At 39.4% G+C, this 15,521-nt stretch overlaps 1 protein-coding gene across 1 annotated transcript; it reads right to left on the bottom strand.

Moving 5' to 3' along the window:
* Positions 1 to 314: 314 nt before the first annotated feature.
* On the bottom strand, positions 315 to 15,507 carry plb1 (phospholipase B1). The gene is made up of 44 exons (XM_046413391.1): positions 15,425 to 15,507; positions 13,506 to 13,678; positions 12,792 to 12,847; positions 12,589 to 12,652; positions 12,349 to 12,412; positions 12,148 to 12,182; positions 11,011 to 11,077; positions 10,824 to 10,872; positions 9,975 to 10,040; positions 9,824 to 9,889; positions 9,668 to 9,723; positions 9,464 to 9,536; positions 9,256 to 9,363; positions 9,053 to 9,106; positions 8,623 to 8,691; positions 8,456 to 8,530; positions 8,313 to 8,373; positions 8,156 to 8,214; positions 7,814 to 7,887; positions 7,681 to 7,724; positions 7,362 to 7,470; positions 7,205 to 7,256; positions 6,999 to 7,079; positions 6,701 to 6,766; positions 6,526 to 6,626; positions 6,330 to 6,411; positions 5,951 to 6,055; positions 5,747 to 5,842; positions 5,581 to 5,652; positions 5,410 to 5,487; positions 5,229 to 5,289; positions 5,086 to 5,144; positions 4,528 to 4,595; positions 4,385 to 4,428; positions 4,146 to 4,245; positions 3,992 to 4,043; positions 3,790 to 3,870; positions 2,899 to 2,964; positions 2,642 to 2,736; positions 2,326 to 2,407; positions 1,809 to 1,913; positions 1,602 to 1,697; positions 1,389 to 1,463; positions 315 to 1,256 (listed from the first exon to the last, which is right to left on the bottom strand). The coding sequence occupies exons 2-44, from the start codon at positions 13,564 to 13,566 to the stop codon at positions 1,041 to 1,043; spliced, it is 3,243 nt and encodes a 1,080-aa protein (XP_046269347.1). The 5' UTR covers positions 13,567 to 13,678; positions 15,425 to 15,507; the 3' UTR covers positions 315 to 1,040.
* Positions 15,508 to 15,521: the final 14 nt, after the last annotated feature.

The raw sequence follows: 15,521 nt of genomic DNA, 5'->3' as shown, positions 1-15,521 counted from the left end.
CTTGTGACATAATTAACAGAAGCAGTCGGTGGCTTTCATCTCTGTAAAGAGGTCATAAAATATCCCCTTTAATGTTATATGAGTAGGCTATCTCATTGGTGGTTATTAGTAAGATAATATGCACTCTCCTGTCCTCGAAGCAGAGTCATTGATGCATGGTTGGTGTGCGTAATTTATGATACAGTGATATCTGTATTCCTTGTTAAAATAGATACCAGTAACATATAATGGTGACGATTTCCCGGTCAGGCAGTCTGTAACACGTCAGAACTGGATGGTGTCTGGTTGGTCCAAATGTCACACTAGAGATTATGTGAATTATACCAAATTATTTATTCCAAATGAACCAGAAACATTTTTGTTACAATCAAAAGTATAAAGATTATTTTCAATAACACATACAAAAAAAGAAGAAAACCTAAAGATTGCTTAATTACATTGTCTTTCCAAACATTTGTCATTGCACACAATGGCCATACAACATTAAAAAATTAGGTAAGTGGTAAGTGTTAAGGTATTAACTGTTGGGTATTTTACTCCACAACATCTCAAAATAACTCAATTAAAATACATTTATATTTTAATAAAATTTAACATATAACAGCAGTAATAAGTTAATGCCCGGTCAGTAATTTAAGACTTTATATGCAGATAAAACCTACTCTGTTTTAATTGTCATGGTTGGTGATTTCATTGTGTCAATAAGTCAGTTGTTAGACCAGCTACAACATTTAAATATGGTTTAAAATTTTGAAGTCTTCTCCTCAGTCATTCAGTTGTCTTATGTACTGCTTTCCTTAAGAAGAGATTGGTGTAGCTCTTCCACCTCAGCATCAAGTAATATTTTCCACGGTTCATGAACAATAATTAACTTCTCTAGTCAAAGCAGTCAAGGCTTTCTTTTCATACCTTTTTTTTGAAGAACTTCCTTATCACCACAAACAACATGCTTTCTACTACTTTAAATATTGTGACGTTGTTTTGTAGTTGTGGTTCTTAACTGTTTAGTAGTCCAGTGCAAAAACACGGTAGGTAGCACTTTAAAACGCAGTGCCGTTCATCTCCGCAGACGTCGTCATCTTCTTGCCTCTCTTGGCTCTGCAGGAGAGGAGGAGCCCTGTGACAGCCGAGCCAATGAGAAGCCCTATGAAGGGCAGCACAGCAGCGAGCCATACTGGCACAGCCTCTGGGCATTCAGAGGTGGGAAGCACTGTGGTGGGCAAACTGTTCAGCTTCGTGAAAATGTAAGGATGCTCCTGGAACACACAAGAGTGAAGGTCTTCTATTTAGTCACATCCGCTTTTTTCAACCACTCGTGCCATTATGCACAAATTGTACCGATAAATCACAGTGGTACGTGAGAAGTGCTCATATGGCAGCTTTCTTACCTCAGTGGGGCACCTGATGTTACTTCTGATACTTGTGAAATTGTTGTATGTCTGTTTTTTACCCACTGGCTCCAACTAGAGAAAAAACAGAGCACATGTCTGCTCAGCCCATGACTAAATTGCAGTGAAATTTAGTAACTTAGAAAGACTTACCCAAAACCCTTCCCCTGTCAAACGCGGTTATTGTATAAATGTTCACATTGGCAGACTCACCATGTTATTCCACAGAGCAGCAGCCATTTCAGCATGTCCACGTTCACTGAAATGGAAACAGTCCACAGAGAAGTAGGTGGAGTCAGGTTTGCCATCCTGGAAAAGAAATAAAACAACATGAACATTTGCAGAAATAATGCACTTTGAGTGCTTGTTACTGTCCTAAAGTTCATATTTGTTTGAATGTACAGTGCAGTGAGTGCTTACAGCATTCAAAGGAACAATGGTGTTCTTGAAAAAGGGCTGCACGACCACAGCAAAGTCCTCTCGGTCATCATAGCGGCCTCCGTACACTACTCTTTCCGTCTCAATCTGAAAGAGGGACAGAGTATGCTCACTGAGAATCAGAATCGATGGCCATGCACATATTTTCACTTTGAAAGTTCAACTACTGAAGATAAGTTGTCTCCTACGACACTAAAAGTTCCATTCACAGTGTATGTGCACTGGGAATTTCAAGTTTCCACATCACATATTTTCTTATTTATATATATTTATATAAAAACCTTACACATTTGTGTGCATGACAGCGCTGTGTATTTTTAGCCTTTATTAGTGCAGCTTAGTTCTCCGTGTTCTTATATGTTATGTCTAGTCCTGTCAAAGTACACTGTAAAATTCAGAGTCAAATTCCTCATCTGTGTAGGCTACACATGAGTGGGGGCAGCCTTTAACTTGGTCTGAGTGGTCATTGAGTTGGGCCTCACTGTGCCCGTCTGCTAACCTGGAGTTCCCGATTGATCATAATCATTTCAGCCAGCTCTGGGGAATCCTCTGCTGCTAACAAGAAGCACGGGCAGATGTACCTGAGGATCGAAGGTGGAAATAAACAGCTGATTTTGGACAAAAAGAATGCTTTTATAATCATTACTAACTAATAATACTGCTTCCATAGTACTAAACCTGTTTCATTCAGGCATGAGATATGCTTTAATAAGCATCAGATTCTTATGTATTTATTTGCTGGAGTGTCAATATTGAGAGAAGTGGTCTTGATTTATGCAGGATTGATGTGGCGTGAGCCGATCGATACAACGTACTGTTGTATGAAATTGCAGCCGAGAGCTTGACTTTTGATCCTGCGAAGTCCTTCAATTTCTAGAATCTCCACAACATTGACAATCGTCCTGGGAACCTTTGGCCATTAAAGCAAGAAAACATGATCTTTATGCACCTTTAAAGAGTAAAACTGTTGTGTATGAAAAATCAAAGGAAGACAAGGGAAGAAAATGTTAACGCTGAAAATGTATTGCCACTTTTGATATGTTAGGGTATTTTTCACCTGATGTCATTTTACCTCTTTGTAAAGCATATCCAAACTTGTCATCAAATGATGGCTGTAGTTCTGAGGTGACAAAGTGGTCTGTAGTTTGAGATGGAAAGAATATGAGATTACACAGTGTACAAGCCTTTCAGTGAATTCATAGTAAACACATGTATTCTCAACCCATTTTTTCATTAACAGCTCTTCTCTGTTGTGGCAAAGAGAAAAAGGAGGATAATTAAGGCAAAAAGAGCCGACGCCATGCAACATGCATGAGCGTACGAGCAACAGCTAACCCTAAGCTGTCACTGCCACCATCTTCGAGCTCATCTTAAATTGATGCTGTGCTTTGATATTCTGCTTGAAAGCACGCGCGTTAAAAGAGTGAGACTACCCTGTCAGTGGGAGCGTGAGGAGTGTAGTGTGGAGAGAGGGAGGAAGAGAGAGAAAGAGAGGGAGATGGAGGCAAAATGAGAAAGGAGGAGGAGGGAGTGAGACAGAGACAGGATGAAGAGAGTCTGCGCTGACCCCTGTGTTGTTTATGCCTCTTAGAGAACAAGGCCTGTCACTGTGCCTCGTGCGCTTGTTTAACGCAGACGCAGGCTGAGATCGGGGAGGGAGGGGGGTGTTGGAGGGCTGAGCTGACAGAATGTGCTCATTGAAAAGAAACCACGTCTGCTCTCATCTTACTCTGACACGACAACAAAATTAGAGGAGGGTTGTTCACAAAGCTTGATTATTCTGCTCCAGCGCCCCGTCCCATTTGGAGAGTGATATCATGAGACGGCTCTATACAAGGGGCAGCAACACTACGGGATGTTTAGCCACTGTGCTGAGGTAGGGGACTGTCCTCACTGAGGGGAGCGCTTTGAAAATGCCCACTCGATGGATCATTCTGAATTTCCTGTGACGACAGCAACTCACGCGGTCATAGCAGTACTGACACAGGTCATTGCCTCCAATCAAAAGGGTCACCAGCTTCCAGTCGTTCTCAAAATCCACCGTCTAAAAGGATGGAGTAGGAATGAGAATAAAAGAGATGGAGCAAAGACATTTTTTCACATTAACTTTGAATAAGATTTTAGTGCATGTATTAATATATAGTAGTACCATATAGTAAACTCACAGAGTCATTTTTCATGGTATCAATCAGGCGTTGGACCTGTCCTGGGATTCCTCTGTTTGAAATGAGAGATTTTCATGAGTGGATCAAATGCTTAAAGCCCAACACAAAATACATGAACGTGAACCATTTGAAACCGACAACTGTTGGAACTCACGATATTCTAGCTCCGGATACTGCCACATTGAAACCAGTCTGATCTTTCCCTTTTTCCTTTGACGCTCCTTTGATTGTGGGATTGAACTTCTTAAGGATATCTGATGTAAATAAAACAAAGTAGAGAAATTTCTGCACACGATGCACAATGCCAGTTTTGTCACAGTCCAACTCTGTCATCTAGTGGTGCTAGTTTGCATTACATGCTCCAGGTAAAGACAAATAAAGCTCAGGACTTACTAGGTAATGTTGTTACAGTCTCGAGAGTTTCGTCTCCTCCAATGCTTGTCAATGAAAAAGAAAAAACAAAAAAGATGATGATGATCACAGTACAGTCTAAACAAATGTGTGATGTCTGTGGTAGTTTGTGCGCACTGTCTCACCTCCAGGACACCCCTCTGTATTCAGTTCTCAGCTGCAGCAGATTCTTTGCCTTCGCACCAAAGCCGGCCTAGATGTTTATAGCATTTAATCATTTACAGACACATTTTTTCTTTGTTTCTCTAGAGCATATTAACTTGTTTCACAGTTCACTTAGAGACAAAGTGAACAATATCACAATCAACCCACCACCGGCTCCATCATTACAAACTTTTTTCTATGTTCTGTATGTTCAAACTCACAAAACTGTACTCCTAGCTGTAGTGGAGATAAAATGTTTCATTGAAAAACTGGTATTAAATTCTTATTACTTGCACAATGAAATATATTCTATCTATAAATATCAATTTATATCAATTAGCAAGACCACGAGCAAGTGTAATTTATTTGCAACTTCAAAATGAAAAGTGCTTCACAGGAAGAAGAAAAATGAAAGACAGAAATCAAAGAGTCAGACCCAAGCATAAACAAGGAGAAGTAAGCAAATTAAATGAGGAGCGTACAAACTGTTTAGAGGAATATTAAATATTAATCAGCAATGACCTTGGACACAAACTTACCGTTATAGAGTCTCCCAGAGCGGCCACCACTTTGATGTCTGCTGGCCGTAATCTGTGAGCTGTATAAGAACATGAGCAGATTTTACCTTGAGCCATTTCATTTCCCTGCATGAAATACCTAAGGAAACACCTTAAATGCTTACCTGAAGTGGGCACAGAGTTGGATGGAGGTGTGTTAACACAGGAAAAATCACTGCCCCAATTCTAAGAAATAGCAGAGAGATATTGTGACATTTATAGTTTTAATCTATAGGCATGCATAAGTAGTAATTACTTGAGATTTTAAAGGTGTGCTGTGTATGAAAGACAGAAACTATGACTTACTGTAACAGGAGCAACGGTGGGCTTGGGGCCTGGAAATTTGTAGTTACTGTTGACAGCAGTCCTAAAAAATTGATTGGTCTGGTGAAGAAACACCAAAAAACACATTAACATTAATAAACATTAATAAACAACAACAGATAAGTAAGTTTTTGAACAAATGTGTGAAGTTACCTCAGAGGGACACTTCAAATCAATTCCAGCTTCAAAGTCTTGTGTAAACGTCTTGTTGCCCACCGGCTCTAACTGAGAGATTGTGAAAGTCATAGATTTATTTTGGACCCTAAAAAGAGAAATAAAAACCACATATGTGCTAAAATACAAACGTAGGAGATCCTACCATGTTGTTCCAAAGAGCACGAGCCATGAGAGTGTGAGCCTTCTGGCTGAGATGAAAACAGTCGGGTGAAAAGTACGAGCGATCGGGCCGGCCATCCTTGCAACAACAACAGAAAGAAAAAGAACAGAAGGATGATAGGAGAGATTAAAAAAACATTTCAAAAAATCAATCAATGAATGAATAATGTTTTCAGGTGTGTCTTACCTCTAACCTGGGAAGGTAAACCTCCCTCATGAATGGCTGCAGGACCACGCTGAAGTTATTGTGTGTGTCGTACCGCCCAGTGTCAATCAGCTCTTTCATAGCACGCTGGACAGAAAAACAGCCAGAGATCGAAGAGTAAATGTAAAAAGCTGTTTGACTTGAGCTGTTTGCACTTATTTTGAATGGAAAATGTCATGATGGCAATAATGACACAGCCCTTAAACTAGGGCTTAAAAGCCGTTTTAGGTCTTAAATTTACTTTGAAGTTCCCAAAGTCAGTTTAAGATAAGTAAAAGTCTGAAGCCACAGAAGTATGTGAACATTAAAAATATGGTACAAAAACACAATCACTTCATTGTAGCACCCCTTAGTCTTGTACCTGGTAGCCCTCATTGAAGTCAATGAGCCTCTGGAGTTCAGTGGATCCTTCTTTAGGCTTCAGTACGCAGGGGCAAAGCAAACTGAAACACAAACATCAAAACTGCTAAATAGTGACTTGATCAATTTTTTATTTTTATTTATTTTTTTTTTTTTTGGTCAAACTGTTTATCTTAACAGAATCAAAAATCACTGACTTCACAATCCAGGTGGGGCAGCCCAGGGTTTTATCACTGTGCAGCTCACGCAGTGGTACCATGTTTAACAGCTCTACCAGATTGACAATGGCCCGAGGCACCTGAATGGAGCAAAGCAAGACGTTTCTGGGCTGTCTGTAATGTAATGAATGAAGTTAATAGAATGAAGACATACTTCTTTATGGAGGATGTCCAGAGCTTGTTGGATACGACTGATTGCATTCTCAGGGGAGAAAAAGATCTGTGGGCAAAAAGAAAGAAGTTTCTCACTGCGTGCACAGATGTGAAAAAATTCAACCTTCAGAAAACTGATAAATCATTGATTTATGATTTGAGTCATTTTTTTCAAACATTTGATGGTGCCACTTTCTCAAATGTTATGTTATGTGTAAAAAAAAGGCAAAGCAACATGCCAAAGCACTAAATAAGAAATTATTGTGAAAGTCTCAATAAAAAACTGTAATAGTACTCACGCTGTCTGTGCAGAAGTCACATATGTCGTTGCCTCCAATAAACATGGTGATGATTTTCCAGTCATTGTGGAAATCGATGGACTGTAGGAGATAAGAAGTGAATCTTCTGTTAATTTGGCAATTGTGAACATCTCAACTGAGATAAAGGTTACATGAGAGCACATCCTTATATTTTGTGTCTCATCTGCAGTTCAGCGCTGTCTTACCAAATCATTTTTCATTTTGTTCACAAGGACGCGAACCTGCTGTACCATGTCACTGAAAATAGAAAGAGATTTTAATGGCATGTGCAAATTCTTCGTTCCTGTGGGTTCTAAGTTCTGCTAAGGTCTTATGTATCACAAGGTAAAGAACACGACTGACCCACACTTCGCTCCTGGCACAGCCTGATTGAGGAAGGATTTTGGAGAGTTCTCATCACCTTCTCCCTCTGAGAAGCCGGTCAGGGAGGGGTTAAACTCCCTCAGGATGTCTGCAGACCCCAAACACAGGGAAGGTCAGAAAACCCAAAGTGGAGATTTAATTGACAGGCGGGATTGTGTACATGCTACAGGATATTGTAGAAAATCATATAAGTTTTGTGCTCAAGTTAAATGCTTCAACTGGCTGTTGATAGATATGTGATATAATTGTCGTCAATGCAAAAAGAAAGGAGAAAAAGTAGAATAAGAGAGAAACATACTTGGCAGAGTTGTAACAGACGTAATGTTTTCATCACCACCGATGCTGAAAATTTAAGAATCAGCTTGTTAGTTTTAAATGCACCTCACACACTGTCCAAATTACCAAAAAAAATGTGTTTTAGCTTATCTTACCACCACGACAGTCCTCTGTACTCCTTAAGCACCAACAAAAGGTTGTCTGTCTTTGCACCCACACCATTGGCTGCCTGCAGAAAACATCAGAGATAGTAAGATGATGAGGAGTATTTTATTGACCCAGAAGCACACTGTATATACTGCAGTTGTGGGTGAGTGGGGGGTGGGCTGCAATCCATTTCTCAGTATTAAAGTCCATGTCATGTCCCATCTGCACATATCCACACACATCTGGTTCCAACACAATAGGTGCACAGCTTTACATCTGGTTGGTATTTGTGCCTATGACGATAAATATGCTTTCAGATGCAAATTCAGAAGCAGAATGTAAGTACTCACTGTCAGGGAGTCGCCCACTGCTGCCACCACCTTTATATCTCCAGGTCTGAGTTCATGAACTACACAGAGAATAAAACAGTTGAGCTTGATTGGACTGAGCTACATTTACACACATGCACACACACACACACACACACACACACATATATATAAATACCAGAAGTGGGTGTGCTGGGAGATGGACTTCTGTCTGTGCATGGTATCTCTGTGCCCACAACCTGCAAACATACAGTACCGTCACATAAGTTGTATGTGCTGTAAATCTAGACTGTAGTTCTAAAGATGAATTGAAAGACTTACAGGATCAACAACTGTGGAGGTTTTCTCCTGTCTTTCACTAGGAGTATTTTTCTGTGTCCGCAAGAAAGGTCTCTCCTAGGATGAGAGACCAAAATCTGTAAGGGTTGTGAGGTATTTCTCTGTAACATGTTTGTAACAGACTGCATTAAGGGATGGTAATGCCTCACCTGGGTAGGGCAAGGGATATGAATGACACTGCTGTCCGTGACCTCGGGCTCACCTGTCGATGGCTGAAGCTGGAGAAGAAAAGTCATGATTGGTTGAGATTTAAATTTCAGGTGGGGCCAGCCTGTGGAGCCAATGACTACACAGTATCAAACAATACTGATTACTCAATTCTTGCAACGGCATTAAGATCCTGAATGATCAAAGTAGAAGAAAATCATGGTTTATAGTCCCATCAAGGTAATCTTGATGGGACCATTATCTAATCTGTAGTCAGAGTAATAAATGTGATTACTGTAATCATTGTTCCATTTTACTTTTGCTTTGAGGGATTAGAGCAACTTTTTCCTATTGGCTCAATTTACAGCTGACACACAGGGTCCTTTCAGGGTCAGAACATACAAATCAATACTGAAGGTGTCCTGAACTTACCAGGTTCGTCCATAACTGAATGACTAACTGGTTTGGGTCAGACCACGTTCTCTCCTACAAAGACACACAAGGATATATTCTAGTTATACATTAGCCATTTTAAAGGTCTTTCATGCATTGTTACTGGAAGGCAGGCTGCATAATGTACAGTTACAGTGTAGCTGATTATAGCAGATGTCTGGAAATAGCTCTTCTTTACTTACAGAATCTGAGATTTGTTCGAGGATAAGTGGGGCAGACTGTAGCACAGCAGTGAAGTCTACCTGTTTGCTGTGCCACTTTGGATTTTCCAAGACATGATTTAGGGAGTCCTGAAAAGAAGACAAATGAATTTCTGTCAAGAAAGTGGCAAAATATGACTGGCATGAGCGTGAGCCACAAGCACAGGAAAACTATTTCTTTGCACTTTACCTGTAGTGTTTTCAGAAGCAAAGCTTTATGTAGTCGCTGGTTGGAGCGTTTATCTCTAATACACTCACAACCCCTGCAAAACAGCAAAGCAAGCGTATCACTACCACATGCATTTTCATTTCACAGGATCGCAGGCTTTCAATCAGGTCTAAATAAATGAGTAAGTTTATTCAGTATTCTCTATCCAAATTTCTAAACACTTACTCGTCCTGCTGAAGATTTGTGCTCCAGACTGCAACGTGAACTAAAGTGTGATGCAACTGTAAACACACAACCACATTAAGTTAGTTTTTTTTGTTTGTTTGTTTTGTATTCTTTCACTTGAAGGGCAAAAATTGTATTGAACAGAAAGCACAATACCTTTTTCTGTAACAACTGCAGAGCTACTTCCACTTCCTGGACAACAGCTTTAACATCTGCAGCAACCTGAAGCACAAAGGAACAGAACATCACTTACAAACACTAACGAATGCAACATCAAGCACGACTTTGTTGTAACAAGGAATCTTACGTTGGGTGAGCAGGGACACAGGGAATCTGCTGGGACAAACAGCAGAACAAGCTTCCAGTTGGTCACCTGCGAAGTAAAAGAAAATTCAACACATTATAGCTTGTTGATTTAACACATATAAAAACTGAAGATTTGGTTTTAATTTTATGGTTTTATGGGACTCTTTCTTGGCTGGGAGCAGTGACTATCTGGAGTCTTGTTTCAGCCAAGAAATACACAGATATACACTACATAGACAAAAGTATCCAGTAATGGGTTTCAGTCTGGAATCTTAATGCTTCAGCATATCAAGACATTATGGACAATGTCTTTGTGGCAATGGTTTGGGGAAGGCCCTTTTCTATTTCAACAGGACTGTACAATGAATGCACAAAGCAAGATGCATAAAGACATGGTTGGATGAGTTTGGTGTGGGAGAACTTGACTAGTCCGCTTGGAGTCCTGACCTCAGCCCCATCCAACACCTTTGGGATGAACTGGAATGGAGATTGCCAGCCAGGCCTTTTGGTCCAAAATCAGTGTCTGAACTCACAAACGCTCTACTGCATGAATGGGCAAAAATGGAAATACTCCAAAATCTTGTGGAAAGCCTTCCCAGAAGAGTGGAAGCTGTTAAAGCTGCAAAGCTTTCTATGCGTTTAGAATGAGATTTCATTAAAGTTCCTGTTGGTGTTATGGCCACGTATCCCAATACTTTTGTCCATATAATGTATCATGGTAAGTATTTTATTCTTATTTATTTCTTTTTATGTTTGAAGTGGATAAACTCACCCAGTGTAGAATTCTCTTCATCAAAATAAAGTGTTTAAATACATTAGACAGCATTGTTTCAAGAGAGTTAATGTGTACCTGAGGCGAAACAGAGAGAGTCAGTTCTTTTGCCTCCTCTAACAGGCTTCTGCAACACACACACACACACATGCACTCACATAAAATACACGTGCACTCACATAAAATACACGTGCAGCAATGTCTTTACACAGCATTTATGTGTGCGGCTGTACAAATGTGTGTGTTGTGTGTGTGTGTGTGTTACCTAGGCTGCAATGAGGTTTGATCCACATGTTGAGTGATCACTTCAGGATTAAACATTGACAGCAACTCTATCCAAAACACACAGACACTTTAAATAAGCCAAATCTTCAGCAGGTATGTCTAATTAGTCGTAATACAATCAGACAGTGGGTTATGTACATTATGCAGTAATGTGCCATGTGTGAAAAGGATGCTGGTGAAAGCCTCTATTCATGTTGCCAGGTTTTCTTCCTTTAAAGTGAAATGAAGTTCAGCAACCTTTGTTTATGGTCCATTCTCTTATCATCAGAGATAACAAACAAACGCTCAGATTCTGACAAGGTCTTGACTATGACCTTCAACTGAACTCTCAGCAAAACTGTAAATACTATTAACTACATGGTTGGATAATAATTCCCTAACAGTGTGAAAAGCATCTGTTTTAAACTTAAATCCACTCAAACTTAATGAGTGACAGAACACGAATATAACTACACCAAAATTACTACATGAGAACACACTTAAATAAAAATCTAAATGTACATACTCATACTGATAAAGTAAGAAAGAAATTAATGTGCGATAGAAATGTGGACAGTTTTAGCTCAAAACCAACACTAGTATCTGGATACATTATATGGACAAAAGTATTGGGACACATCTCCTTGTTATTGAATTGGGGCTGTTCATCGGGGGCTGGGTTACAACTTTGTGGCAACCATTTGGGGAAGGCCCTTTTCTATTCCAGCATGACTGTGCCCAAGTGCACACAGCAGGGTCCATAAAGACATGGTTGGATGAGTTTGGTGTGGAAGAACTTGACTGGCCCACACAGAGTCCTGACCTCAGCCCCATCCAACACCTTTGGGATGAACTGGAACAGAGATTGTGAGCCAGACCTTTTCGTCCAACATTACTGTCTGAACTCACAAATGCTCTACTGCATGAATGGGCAAAAATTCCCACAGAAACTCTCCAAAATCTTGTGGAAACCCTTCACAGAAGAGTGGAAGCTGTAACAGCAGCAAATTATCTGTGTATTTAGAATGCAGAATGTGTAACAGTTTGTGTGTCCCAATACTTTTGTCCATATTGTGTATTTGAGCTGACTATACATTTCTTCTACTGTAAAGACAAACACTGTGTGAGAGAGACTTACCAGCTACTCCACTGACCACTCTGGATGCTTCATTCCTACAGACACGTTGACAGAGTGAGTGAGGGTTGAAAATGGTGTTTAACATATTAGCTTCTGTCTTAAAGCAGCTCAGGAAGACAATGCAATTGTGCTGACACTTCTGGTGATTTAAGTACTATACTATATAAGTATATTTGTGCATTTTGTTTTGTGGCTGTCTACCTGTGTGAAGGTGGGATTCCCAAGGCATAAACAGCTGAGATATCAGCAGGTCTGAGAGTATGAACTGATGGAGAGAAAACACACGACATCGTGATACAACAACAGACACAAAACACAACATATTGTGAGAAAACAGAGTGTTCAAGTAAATAGGACTGATCAAAAAACTGATCACAAAGTAATCACTTCTTACAAATGGATTATTATGATTATTAATGATGAATTCAGAGAGCAGTATACCTGAAGAGGATGAGGGGAAGGTGTCAGGTATCGGTGAGCAGAGTATTGGCATGTAATGTTCTGTCTATATCACAGAAAAAAAAAATAATTCCTCAGATACTCATTGACACACCAGAACAGTGCATAGAGTGTATTATTATTATTAATATATATATGTTAATGAATTTAATGAGCAGCAAGGTGTCATATCTGATGCACAGTACCTCCTCTGAGTTTTCTGTTGATGGTTCATTTTTTTGTATGTCAGCGTTGACAGCATCTAAAAGTGACATAAGAAACAAACAAACGAAAACAAAGGGTCAAAATTATCTCAAAAAAGGGAAAAGGAACAACTTTCATTTCTTAAAAAATTCATTAAAAAGTTCACATGTAACAACAAAAACATTTTCATTAATTTCATTAATTTTCCACCCAAGATACAACAGGTTTATTTTTCAGCATAATAAAAGACCTAAAATGAAGATTTTGCTATTATGTTTCTTCTAATTTACTTAGTTACAGCTCAGTACTGATTCATGAAGAATTCAGTGAATTTACTTGTACTTACTGATTGTCATCAGAAAATGCTCAGTCTATGTAATTATTTGTGTAGATCATATTTTTTCTGTATTCATCCCAAACTCCTCCTACTCCAGTAGTCATTTACTTTATGTGTAGCTAACAAGATATAAAAATTGCATTTCCTGTGATCCTCTGCTATGTGATACACACGTGAAACAAGAAGTAATCTGTAGCTAAGACGTTCTATCCACACTGTGGCAAATGCATGCACAATGCATCCACCAACAGTGTGCACATGACCACAACTAAAGCAGACTGGTTATTCAGTTACAAATTCATTCTGAACTCATTGCATGACTGCATAACTGCAACTACATATTCAGCGTACAAAATCTGTCAAATATTTGCCTACTTACCTGTAAACTGAGTGCAAGATCCAACAAGGGCTGCCAGAAACAGGAGTGCACATCTAGCCATGATGTGGTGAGCTACTGAGTGCCTTCCACACTGAGGGGTTTGTGTAATTCCCTCCTCAGCCTCAGTTAAAGAACGACTGTAAGCTTTTGTTGACTGTATAAGTACACTGTACCTGTAAAAGGAGGGGGGGAAGCAAAAGAGTTCCCTGGCATGTGAGGCTCGAGAAAGGAAAAAGAAGAGGAAAAGCACTTCTCATGCAAAAAGAAAAATTATCATTCCTGCCACTTTTTCCACTGACGCTCTTTTATTCTCAGTCATATCTTCGCCTTATCAGTTTATCTGGATAACAATCACCCACCACCTCCTTACTATCTCTGCATTTTGTTTGTCAGTGTCACTACTAAAGGACATCCTCATGTTTTGTAACAGACCAAACATACGAAGTTATATAGACATATGAAGTTACGTTGGCTCTCACCATGATCAGTGTATTAACAAATCTTTACATTGTTCAGTTGACAGATAAAAAAATCAGTCTCACAATTCTTTATAAAGAAAAAAACTGTTGTATTTTGACAGCAGGACAGTAACACTGTTTATTTTAATATCCCAAATAAAAACATGATCAGCTAACATTATATAAACAGATCCTAGTTGTCTAACTACTTTGTACACATTAACATCACCGCAAGAGGTAGGACTGAGCTCCTCCTTCAATTCAAGGAACAAGACAGAGTTTGTGGACATTGTGATAGTAACCAGAGTGATTTTCCGGGGAAACGAATGCAGCAATGGCTCATAATAAAACTCATCTGGGTGTAAAACAACCTTCCATTTTCTGCCTCTTTAACGAAGTCTAAAGTCTTAGTTCTGTGTGTATCAAAGTGTATCATTAATAATACTGACAGGTCACACTACTGAATACACGCTCATGAGGTGCTATGTAAATGTGATGTGATGATACTTTTTGGTGCTTCATGTGTTTCACCAGGGTTACATAATTTTATGTTAACGACCAGCAATTTAGCTTCAGTTTTGGAGATGTGGAAATATGAGTGGATTGCTAAATGCTTTATGAGTGTGTCCTTAGATTGGCTTTAGAGATAGCCTGACCCTTGGAATCAAGAGAGAGTAGAACAACAAGTTATCTTAATGTTGCGAGGACATCAGATTTACATCAAGCAGCAGAAAATGTTTTTGGCTTACAATATTATGATATAATACATCTCATATTCTTTATCCACTTATCCGCTCCAATCAATGCTTGGCCAGCTGATCAGCCAGTATATGTCTGTGTGTATCTGGATACACTAAATTTGACTACATTTCCCCTGGTGCATCAATAAAGTCTCATCTTATCTTAGATCTCCCAGGATTAAATCTCAATCAATCTAAGAGGATCCAGCCCATGTTTGCTGGAGATGGTCCTTGACACTCCTTTTTCACAATCAAACATTGATCAGTGATGGCTCCACATGCACAAAGACAGCAAACTGAAACTGAAAAAGTCATTAATTTTACACATTCTTTTCTTACTAATGTGAGCAGTGTATATTATGTCATGTGAAAAAAATCATCGCTGCATTTATGACTTTGTTGCACATGTTGTTCATGAGCTGCAGCGCCACAGATTCAGAGGTGTGTTAACATCCACCTGTGGAGTAGGAGACCCCTTTTTATTTCCTTCCACCATCCAATCAGACGTTTCCACGTATTTTGAAGGAAACTACAAGATGTAGTTGGATAACATTATTCGTATTAAAATGTGTCTTTCACAATAGATAGACAGATAATAATATTACTCATGACGGCCTTCTTTTATGATGGATGTAAAAGCATCGAGTTTGATGAATGCAATAAATATAAGAGACTGATACTGTGAGATAGTCACAGATAATCAAACAGTTGTCAAGCTCACTCGCGAAGGTTTTCCGCCGCTCTGCTGACATCTTGTGGAGCACGCACGTGCCGCTACAACGCGGGGTGTTACGTCATGACCGGATGTTGATACTAGC

This window comes from Scatophagus argus, chromosome 15, assembly GCF_020382885.2.
Source record: "Scatophagus argus isolate fScaArg1 chromosome 15, fScaArg1.pri, whole genome shotgun sequence".
NCBI lineage: Eukaryota > Metazoa > Chordata > Actinopteri > Scatophagidae > Scatophagus > Scatophagus argus.
This window is presented reverse-complemented; position numbering and strand designations above follow the sequence as displayed.

What these genes read in the sequence shown, in the direction of transcription:
- plb1 (XM_046413391.1), bottom strand. Translation starts at nt 13,566, where the DNA reads ATGGCTAGATGTGCACTCCTGTTTCTGGCAGCCCTTGTTGGATCTTGC. An exon ending in ATCTTGCACTCAGTTTACAG is followed by an intron (nt 12,848 to 13,505) that starts GTAAGTAGGCAA and finishes TGTCACTTTTAG; the next exon opens with ATGCTGTCAACGCTGACATA. An exon ending in ATATCCCTTGCCCTACCCAG is followed by an intron (nt 8,531 to 8,622) that starts GTGAGGCATTAC and finishes CTCTCATCCTAG; the next exon opens with GAGAGACCTTTCTTGCGGAC.